At 33.0% G+C, this 11,838-nt stretch overlaps 1 protein-coding gene across 1 annotated transcript; it reads left to right on the top strand.

Annotated features, from left to right (window-relative positions):
* The first annotated feature begins 4,147 nt into the window (after positions 1-4,147).
* LOC143563117 (sodium/calcium exchanger NCL1-like) lies at positions 4,148-11,169 on the top strand. Its single transcript, XM_077050736.1, has 9 exons — positions 4,148-5,049; positions 6,303-6,512; positions 6,602-6,786; positions 7,509-7,654; positions 7,764-8,028; positions 8,123-8,268; positions 8,358-8,607; positions 9,560-9,835; positions 10,898-11,169. The coding sequence occupies exons 3-9, from the start codon at positions 6,649-6,651 to the stop codon at positions 11,132-11,134; spliced, it is 1,458 nt and encodes a 485-aa protein (XP_076906851.1). The 5' UTR covers positions 4,148-5,049; positions 6,303-6,512; positions 6,602-6,648; the 3' UTR covers positions 11,135-11,169.
* The last annotated feature ends 669 nt before the right edge of the window (positions 11,170-11,838 follow it).

Below are 11,838 nucleotides of genomic sequence, written 5' to 3'. Positions count from 1 at the left end.
AAAATTAAAGTATGTCATCAGTTATCGATAAGTATTATTTAAATAAAGACATATTATCTTTAAAAATACACCATAAAATGTCCAAAAAATCAAGTTAATATAGTGCAAGATTAGTGTTTAATACATTAACGAGTAAATGTCCTCGAATATGCAATGTTTGAATTACTTTTATTCTTAATGGATTGTTTTCGAAGAATTGTGGACTTTTATTGTTTTTAAGGAGATGATTTGTGATAACAAAAAGAATAACCCATACCAAATATCTTATCACATCATAATGCAACTTTATATCACCCTTATTATTACAATTAATTATAAGTAATTTTAAATGACCTGCTTGGGTTCATGTTTAGTTTAAAATAAATTTGTTCAATGTCTTTTTTAAGTAAAAATGAGTTTGGCTCAAACGAGCATGATCTGAACAATTACTTACATTTTTTTGCGTCTAATATTATTTTTATATTTAACTGTAAATATATTTTGATGTGAATTACTTTTCAAATAAAACAAAAGAGAGATATGTTTTTTTTCTTTTCGGATTTTAACTTTTAATATGCGAGCATGTCTATAATTTTTTTTAAAACATTCTCATATTAACACTTTCTTCACTACCAAGAATTTCATATGTAAACATTATGGCTTCTTATATTACAAAAACTATTTACAGATTTAATAATTATCAATTACCTTAAAGAAATTGGTTTGAAAATGGTTAAAAGATGACTTTTGTGAACTGGAAAATAATCGTGCTCCATATATTTAATATTTTTATGTAGAATGGGTTTTTTATTTTATTTATTTATTATTTTTAGGGTTTGATGTTTGAAGCAGTTGAAACAGGACTTTCGTGACTTAAAAAACAAAGAAATAAATTTAAGATCATGATCAAGTTTAAAGACGGTCATTCTGGATCTGCATTTTCTTTAACCAAAATTGTCAGCCACAAATTACCAGCAATATATTGTAAATGAAATTCACATATGGAGGATAATTATAGAATTTTTTATTTTTTATTTTTGTAACATAAAATTTGCAAACTAAAGGTTATACATGTGTAAAGGTGAACATATCAAATATTTAGTTTCGAGTTAAGAAATTTGAGTGCAAGTCAAAATTCTTCAGTTTTTGGTCCAAGTGCAGTTAAGGGATTTGTGAAAGTTTGGTTCGTATGAGTTAAAAGTTGCAGTTTTTTGTTCCTATGGTAGTAAGAAGATTTTTTGTCTCAGTTTTGCTAATATTTTAAACACTATATTTTTTTAGCATTATATTTGTAGTTTGTGCATTTTCAAGAATTTAGATTTTTTTTACTAGCCCGTGTGTCACACAGGTTCTAACCTACTCAGCCCTCTTCCCCTCCCCCCCCCCCACACGTTTATCCAACGCGGCAGCGACGCATTATTTCGGCGACATTAAAAACAATCCTAAAACGCCATTTTTAATCAATTTAATGATTAAAACCCGTTGCACCATCACCTTAAAGCTTAATCAAGACCTATTACGCGTAATAACACCTCCAACGTTCGGATTCAAACCCCAAACCGTCGGAATATAATTAATTTTCAGTAACTCGAACTAATCATCCAACGTAACAATTACAACTATAAATAGCATCCATGTTCTCTTCTAAAAGTGCTACAAACATATTTTTACACAAACAAACTCGTTAATATCTCTGAATTGTTCGTCCAAGAAACATTTCAGCCAACTCGTTGTTCACCCACTTTCCGGCATCATTAGAGGTAATTGATAGGTGGGTTTTCATTGTTTTGACCCGACAAACATAACCCCTAACCTAAATCTATCAAACATGAAATGATTATGGAGATTTCTAAAACCGACATTTTATTTCATCAAATTAGTTAGTAATTATCTTGTTCTTATTATTTTTAGCGCGTGAGATTCGATCGTTTGGTTTCATATAACGCGCTTACCGTTTCATTTTCAAGTTTGTCATATCAATTCAAATGTGAGTTTCTCACACACCCTTTTCACTACTTTTTAACTATTTTGGGGCTAGCATATATATCCTATTAAAGATTCAATTTTGTTTAGTTATTATTTACAAACTACAATTCGCATCATGGACTTGTGTGCTTATTTGTTATTTGCTCAAATATTACGTGCATGGATTTCTTCGATAAGTGTGATCATACGCCCCCCTTTGCACTCAGGAGTCATGACCATTGTTTCTAGTGGAAAAGGGACTCCGATCTGAGTACGTTGGTGCACAATCCCAACTGAAATAGACCTTCATTTATTCTTTACACTCAGGACCTTTGATTCTAGTGTAAAGAACCCTTATGTGATTTTCACAAGTTTTCATGAAATTGTATTGTTTTTATGTATTATTTAAACTGTGTTAACTCGCCAACTATTAAGTTAGTTGACATTATTTTATATATATGATATAGGTACTGTCATTAGAGGATGAAACGGATGAAGTCACTAGAAGATAGGTTATTTCAATAATAAATAAATAAGACATGGATTTTATTGTTTTCATTTGTATTTGTTTTATTGAACAACTTGTGTACTTGGGATTTGAATGAATTAATGATATTATTGTCACTTAATAGTGTCACATGTGTTTTGGGCAATCTGTACGTCACACCCGGTGTTTTCCGCTTTAGTCGGGGTGTTACAGGTCTTTTGGTCGGAAGTATGATACGAGTTGATTGATGTAAAACTTACCACGAAACGATGTTCCAGACGACAAAACGGTGCTTCAATTCCAGTGTTTAAACTGCCAAGTAACAAAAAATCAAGTCATTTGGAGTATTGTTCAAGATAAGTTTTACATTAATCGACTCATATCATGTTTCCGCTGAGAAGCCTTAAAACATCAGTTTGAAATCAGAATTAAACTTAACGCCGTTAAGTTTTTTTTAACAAATCTCCAATTAGAAAACTTTTTCTTAAAAGGTAGGACCTCGAACTGGAATATTCTTAGTTAAGATTATTAACGACCAACCGTACAAAGATAGATTATTATAATTCATTTTGCCTAAATAATAATCATCTGTCTCAGGATCAAATTTGTATTGGAGGTAAACAGAAATTCATAAACTTAGATCAGATCCCGACCCAAAGTTTATAAAAGTACATCCAACTTTGTATAATGTTGATCGAACACGTTCCTTTGACTTATATCGCTGTCACGAATACCAAATCCACAACTTCTTGATATTTATTCTCTCCTTTTTGTTTTGGTACATGTCAGCCTATAGGAACCTTTTCTTTGTCATCAAGTTCTCAACTTGCACTACATCACTTAAATTTAATTCCATAATAAAATGATGTGAAACATTATCAACTATTGAGCATCCTACGTTGCTGGTTTCTTGGGCTGGTTCAAGGACATGAGGCGGGGCAAGGTGGGCAGCCGTCCAATGCGCGCTCTCCCCGTTGCCCAAAATTTTAAATTAAATATCTTATTTTTTTAATACTTTCTTTTAAAAAATATATTTTAGGGGCCATTTTTCCTACTCAACCTGGCCCTCGGATTTTCGGGGATTCCTAGAGACGGCTCTAACTGGTTTTGCGAGAGTTACTACCACCAAACACATGGTTGGACTATTTACTCTAAAGCAAGTATTTGTTTGTAAAGGTGGAGTGTTTGATGAGCAAACCAATTTCTACCTACTACAATAACTTTCTTGATTCAATGCATTTTAGTACTGCTAGTTGCCATGTTAATGATTCATTTTGCGTGCTAATCTATATGTTTGATTTTTAATAAATAAAACATTTGGATGTATTAGTCCGATCCAAGTGGGATTAATTGAAGTTTAAATAATAATAATCTTGGTGTTAGGTACAACATAGCAGCCATTATTGGCTCTTAGATCTACCTTGGAAAACTGCTAATGTTAAGTCATTTTCGGTACCTCAATGCATAATAATAATTCATAAGGCGGCTGTGGAACTAATTATTGATATGGTAACACTCAATGGAACATCTTAAATAAACATATGAATAATTAAACGTTTTAGAAGGTTTTCATAAGCTAGCTTGTGAATCAAGTTACATGATATGAAGATAATTAATGCAAACTGGAAAGAGAAAACTAAGCTTGTTTTTGTAGAGAACTTGTAAATTTGACATCATGTATTTCCAAATGTTAAGAAATCAATCCCGTTATCGTCTAGAATCAAAAATAAACAACAAACTAAACGAGGAATCCACATTTCGTGCATTTTATCAAAACAACGAAATTTGAGGACAACTCGTCACAATCAAAACTAGGACTTCAGTTGAGAGAACTTGGGCCAGAGAGAATGACTCGTAGACCATTTTCGTCCATGCTTCACGGGCTCGCTTGCTTGGTTTTATCGGTTGGTCCATGTACAAATTTATTTGTCAATTCTTTGAATAAATAAAATTTAATAAAGTTGAATCTTTATCCGTCATATGATATGGATGTTGATAGTGCCATTTCTATAATCTAGTACCTAACACTTTTCTAAGGCTGACTTGTATATACAGCTCATTTATTAAAATATAAACTTTAACAAGTTGAACTTGCAAGGAAACACCTAGTTGGCCCTCAGAATGTTTCAAACTACAATCCTCCCATATTTTCATTTATAAAAAATAAATACTCAATCTATGATCACACAAACTAAGTTGATAGATACCAAACATGTTTCAAGACAAGGGAAAGATGTTCAGGATTGCATGCTATGCACAGTTTCTTCTTATTCTATTACCTGTGGTGGCTAGTGGAAGGTTATTAGATCACAGCACTTCTAAGCTTATTTCAGACGGCGGAGATGATCTGGCGCAAGGATCCGAATCATCGTTCTTGCGTCTCAAAGGACTTGATTCTTCAGAAGAGCATTGTGAGCAAATGTACGGATTCTTACCGTGCTCGGAAAATATTTGGGGCCATTTTTTTCTCATCATCGTTTATGAATACCTGCTGTATCATGGAGAATGTTATGTTTCTTCTGGAGGCAAAAGGATTTTCAAGATTCTTGGTCCTGGAATCTTTGGAGCAAGTGCTTTTCAAGTTCTTGGATTTCTTCCTGAATCCTTAATACTTCTAGGTACACATGAATCTTTATATAGATTATTGTTATTGTTTATGGATTTTATTTCTAGCTACCCTTTTTTGGAATTTACTCTTTGATGCCAATCAGAACTTAGACATTATGTAATAGGGTATATTCTAACGCCCAACATAAGTTAAGATAACATGACACTTTAAAGATGGATTAAAACACTCCCCCACTTGTGTTAAATTTGTTTAAAAGGGTCATGGGTTATGTTTTTCACGGGTTAAAATACAAAGAACAATATGTTATATTAACAATTAATATGAGTGCGATAGAATAAATGGGTTAAACTATTTACTTTGGGTGAGATTGAGTGAAATAGAGAAAAATGAGTGATATGGTGCTTATGTGAAGTTAAGAATGATTAGAGTATACCCCATGACAATTAATGGATGCACGACCTTAAATACGACCAAATTATTTTGAGAAACTCCATAATTAAACATACTTGGATGAGAGTAATTCTAAAATAAGTGGCCTCTAAATTTTTTTTTCTTTCTTTATTTTGTTTTATTTATTTATATATTTTGAGGTTGTGGTGGTTTAGATATGGAAAGTGTTTGTAGATGGGTTTGGGTTTGGGTTTGTAGTTGTTTCCGTGTCGTTCGTTGGTTGAGTATGCTGAGTCTTGATATGTGTTTTCTTCTCCTTATATTTTCTTTTTCTTTTCGAATAGTACAATAATATATAAGGGTTAAATTTTTTAGAGTGTAAAATTTAGTTCAGAAAGTTTTTATAAAATAACTTTTCTCTAATTAATAACTTGTCATACTTAATTGAGTTTAAAAAAATCTTGATACACATTTAGTTTAATTTGCTTCTTCTTTTCTTTTTTTAAATGTTAATATAAATTCTACTAAAAACCGAGTTAAGTATTTTCGTCTCGTAAATACAAAAGGAATACTTTATTTTGAAGGAACTTGGTTTATAATAATATTTATTTATATTGAAATGTAGAAAACAAATATAAATAAAAGTGTGTATTTGTTTATTATAGTAAAAGTTAAATATTAAAAGTTATTAGATAAAATTGAATTATATGTTAAACCAATTATTAGAAAAAAAATAAAAAAGATTATACTACTTCCATGAGAATTTTAAGTCCGCTTACCCCAGTATTCACTCGGGCAACCAAAAACAAAGTCATGAATGTCTAGTTGAAAGCAAAGTAGACAATATTGATTGGTACAAGATATCCGATGTTACAACCATCGTGTAATAATATTTTATGTGTCTACTTACAGTTTCAGGACTTTTCAACACTCAAGAGATGGCTCAAGAATATGTTCTAACTGGAGTTGGCTTACTAGCTGGATCAACAATATTTCTTCTCACTTTATTATGAGGAACTTGTGTCATCATTGGCAGGAAAGATTTCTCCTCAGAATCTGATTCAAATGCTTCATTGAGTCCCACCCAAAGCCCATACAAAAAGTTAATCTCATTCTTTTCTGGTTAGATTCAAACTCTTTTAGTTTATAATGTCATAGTTGTGTTTCTTCTTTGTTATCATTTACGTTCTTTTTGCACGCGGCGATTTCAGGTTCTGGTGTCACGACAGATCCGGAAACAAGCTCAACAGCTAGAATCATGCTTCTTTCACTTATACCGTTTTTGTTTCTTATAATACCAAAATTGTTTGGAATGTCATATACTCCCTATGGATATATCTTCATCATTACACTTCCTATTTCGGTTACGTTCTTGCTAGTATACTTCATTTATCAGGTACATAAATTATCTTGTATTAATAATGGTTTTGTGTTTCATTAATGGGTCAATTGGATTGTGTTTTATCTCAAATGGGTCAGAACCATATAACTAAAAGAGAAACAGGCCAAAGGGGTTGAAGGAGACAAAGGGGTTAAGTTAACATAATGCATACAAACTCCAAAACCATTAAATATGTTCATATAACATTATTAACTCATTGATTGAATTTTGATGACCAGGATCGATAAAAACAAAAAATAATTTAGATCATAAGTTCGATCTTTGTAATTTTCATTAGCTCGAAAATTACAATACTCAAAACTATTAGTGATATAACCCACAAGCTCGGGTATATATACTAATTTAGATTAGAAAACCCAACTAGACTAGAATACAAATACTAATTGGCAAAAACAAATCTGAATAATAATTAATAAATAAATTCCTTGTTATCCAAGTCATAGCTCGACTTGTTCACCACGTAATTTATTCCATGTAAACCAAGTCGTGTGCTCAACTTGATAAACAAGACACCAATCCAACATAGGCTCGATGGGTCGGTCCAACCCGCCTCATTAACTCGAGAGCGGGAATTAAGTCCAACATTGATTACTAATGTTAAGCCCACCCTCGTGTGTTCCAATTCAACGGGCTCATTTTAACTGATTATTCAACCCACATATCTTGCCGTGTCTATTCTCCGTAAATGATAATTTTGAAAAAAAATTCTTGTGTAGGTGTTTGAGCCTTCTATCCAAAAAAGACGACTATCGTATGTCAAACACGAGCATTTAGTTTTAGACCTATTAAAACATATGCAAGAACACACCGCTGAAAAAATACTCACCGAAGATGGTCTAGCAAACCTGCCTGCAATAAAAAGGTCTTTTTCATTTACCTCTTTTTACATGTGCACTTCATGTCAAACGGGAGTGGCGCTATAATAACAACGATTGTTCACAAAGTTTTATCAAGATTGTACTGGTTTGCAGTTTGTTCACAAAGATTGATCAAGATGGTGATGCATACATATCTTTTCCTGAGCTTAAAGGAGTACTTCAAGATATCAATTTCAGGCAATTAACTTGGGACAAACAGCAAACAATTGAACAAGTTATGAATGAGTTTGATGGTGATGGTGACACAAAAGTAACACTTGATGAATTCACTGATAGGATGACAAATTGGCTCGAAGAAACTAAAAGCGCAGTCAATAAACCGTATCGATCAGTTAGTTCCTGGAAAAATTTATATCAGGTACTTATTGTAAATTATTTCAAATTTGAAAACAATTAGTATGCTCTCTCTATATATGCATATTATGATATATTATTAAATCATCAATTTTTAGGTTGTCCAACCATGGGTTCAAGCAAAAAAGAAAGAACAAGAAATGATGAAACGACTCGTATCAGAAATTATCGGCCATACGAAAAACTCTCCACTTGGGAATTTTTATAAAGAAGACGGAAAACCAAATGTATCCGCCATAAAGAGGTATATATTTTATCAGACTTTTAATATTTGATTTCTGGAACGGAAAGTCACGTTTGGTCAATGATCGGATTCCTGTTGAAAATGTTTAGATTGTTTAAGAGCTTAGATGTGAACAACGATAATTCTATATCGCGATCCGAGTTAAAAGCACTTTTGATGGATTACGACTTTGGTGAGACATCATGGAATGTGGATGAAGCAACATCTCACATAATGCAAGATCTTGACAAAAGTGGAGATCAACAGATTGATGAAGAGGAATTTGTTGATGGATTTAAATACTTGCTATCCACTGATCAACCGACACCCAAGACACCCGGGCCTAAAGATATATCGCGGGTAAGCCTGTAATCTTATAATGAAGCTGTTTTTGTGGTATACAAGTTAACACGCTTTACGTAGATAATGAAATAAATAAGAACTTAGGAGGAATACCCCTAGTTTCATAATAAAATATAATGCTTACATCAAGACAGAAGGGCTCCTATGGAATCATGGTCCAACAATAGCACAGACCGCTTATAAGCCTTGTAACTCTATCATAGCCCATTTTGTGTCATTTTAAATTAAACAATTTTTTAGCACGTTTGCGCTATCCGCTAGTCAAGTATGATCGAGTCAGCTAGCTATAGATTAGTTAAATACCATATGTCGGTAATTCAAGAAGCAATCATACACACAATATGATATGAACAAGAATTGAAGAACAAAGATTGAAATAAACTTTTTTGATATGAATCGATCCTTTGTTTACAATAGATGTCGATGGGTATATAAACCCAATCAACAAACACGATAACGTTTCATTGAAACGTCGTTTACATCTAACACTGTAAATCAGATTCTAACTTTGACAAATAGTTGACCCTTCTACTTATACAAATACATAATACTCCATACGTCCCATTAAAAGTGTCCACATTTTCTTTTTTATTTGTCTCATTACAAATATCCACTTTCAAAATTTATTAGCTCATTTCCAGGTTTACCCTTAAACACACACAACTAACAACATTAATAAAGGACCTAATTTCCAAGGGCATTATTGTCATTTGGTAAGCAAAAAAAGCAATAATTTAATCTACCTTAAACTTTGTGTTTTTCAAACTAAGACACTTTGACCGGGACGGAGGGCGTAGCCCATTTTACGTCATTTTTAAATTAAACCATTTTCTAGCTTGTTTGCGCTATCCAGCTAGTAAAGTATGAGTCACCTGGCTATAGATTAGCTAAATACCATCTTGCAACTTAAATTTTTGAAGTGTTTATAATCAAAAATCTGGCTATGCAGAAACCTTGGGAGAAATGGGTAGATGGTGACGTGGATCGATCTATGTGGGCATGGACAAAGGCCATAATGCTATTGGTTCTTGGGATTGCCATGTTGGCACTTCTGGCTGAACCACTTATACACAGTGTTCAAAATGTGTCCAACTCAGCAACCATACCATCCTTCTTTATATCTTTTATTTTGGTTCCTTTGGCCACAAACTCTAGAGCTGCTATTTCCGCAATCCAAACTGCAAGTCAACGGAAGGAACGAACTACTTCGTTGACTTTTTCCGAGGTTTGTTCTCAATATATATTTGTGATGGCGTTAGACGTGTTAGACCATCCTCTATGGTGAGGAGCTTCGAAGTCTCTCCCCAGTGCCACGTCAGCGTCACATAAGCACCGGGGGCTTCAAAGCCCCACCCCAAAGATGCCCCTCTGTGATGTGGTGGTTTCGAAGCCCCTTAATTTTTTTTATATATATAAACTAAAAAAACCACCAACTTTATTAAACTTAAAATATAATAAGAATTTTATTCAAACTTAAAAAAACCAAAAAAAAAACAAATAGAAAAAAAAAATAGAACTAATATTCAGCGTCCGAGTCCTCATTTGCGTATTTTGTCATTATCCTTGTTTGCGAGCATACTAGCCCACCACCTTTGAGCCGGATCCCACGGGTTTGGGTTGGTGTTCGCGTTTTGGTTAGGGTTTGAGCTCGAGCTTGTGTTCAAGTTTGAGCTCGAGCTTGTGAAATGTGAGAAATGATCCATGGTATAGAGTTGAGAGATTTTTTTACTGAAATTTGATTAAAATTTGGTATTTGTTTGAGTAAAAAATGATAAAATGGGTTAGTATTTATAAATAAAATAATTAGTTTTTTTTTAAAAAAACTAGCCGTTTATGAACGTTGGAGGTGGGGGGACCCACCAAATTTTCAAAACCACGCCGGCCGTTAGAACCACCCAACCCTCTGCGCCCTTGGTTGGACCACGCCCCACGGCGGTGTTTCGCGCCTCGGCGCCCAAAAAATCCCTCGAAGGGCGCCCCATAGCGTTAGGTCTTATTGGGTTGGACTGCATAATGTGTTAGACGTGTTAGTTGGTTGGGTTGTGTAACGAGTTGTGCTGGATTGATTATCAAACACTTGGTTTTTCCAACTTTTGTCGAATTTTATATAATTAGTTTGTTAATTTCATTACAAAAACGATAATATTAAAATAATAATCTTACTTATTCTAAATATGAACCAGTTTGGCTTGTTCAACCCATTTGACACGTTACAGTATAACATAAGTTAGGCTTATGTTTGACTTATGTTAATAGATGACCGATTAATTATCTATGGTTGATGCAGATATATGATGGGGTGTTCATGAACAATGTTCTTGGATTTTCCGTTCTTCTAGCAGTCGTGTATTTTCGAGGATTGGTATGGCATTTCACGGCTGAATTGTTGAGCGTGTTTATTGTTTGTGTCATCGTGGGCGTAACAGCCGGCTTTAGATCCAAGTTTCCTGTTTGGACATCGATCACGGCATATCTGCTCTATCCCTTATCTTTGATCTTTGTGTATGCTTTTGCTGATTTCTAATAGGAAAAAAAGATGAGTAAATTGTAATTTTGTTTTGTTACCTGAAAGTCAAAACATGTCATTCTTGTATTAAATTTATATATTCCATGCATGTATAGATTTTTTTTTTTTCTGATAGTTGTGGAATTTTGTTTTTGTAAACACTGAAAACCACATTTTGTATGGTGGAAATTTTGTTTTTGTTTTGTTTTGTTTAGTATTATATTTTATACTTTATTGAAATTATCATGTTGTGTTTGTTTCCTGATATTTAAAAGAATTTCTGGGATTTAGAACTCTGAATTTCGCGACGGGTTCATTAAACAAAAAAAAACATGTGTTATGTTAAACCACGAACGTGTTGTGAGTTGACTTAAAATCAGCCTGTATCGAGTTACGACATCAAAATTAAACAAAATAAATAAACTCGTCAATGTCAAAATACATCAAATTAGCATATGCAAAACAAAAAAATCAGCACGTTAAACTATCACAAATTTGGTTAGTATCGGCTATACCAGCAAAATCGGTAAACATGAATTAGTAAGCAAAAAAATCATATTTTAAAGGCGTGGTATCAAACGTAGAGACACGAATATAAAAACATAAAAGCATGTGATGATGGATAATTTTAAATTATGAAAAAAGTTTCGGTCATTTTAAAACCAACTATAACAAATACGAAAACAAAGATTAAGAAAATCGATCGTTTAACCAGACAGGTA

The sequence above is a fragment of the Bidens hawaiensis genome, unplaced genomic scaffold, assembly GCF_021521415.1.
Source record: "Bidens hawaiensis isolate Kalapana, Puna unplaced genomic scaffold, B.hawaiensis_p1.1 tig00021323_1, whole genome shotgun sequence".
In the NCBI taxonomy this organism is placed as follows: domain Eukaryota; kingdom Viridiplantae; phylum Streptophyta; class Magnoliopsida; order Asterales; family Asteraceae; genus Bidens; species Bidens hawaiensis.
This window is presented reverse-complemented; position numbering and strand designations above follow the sequence as displayed.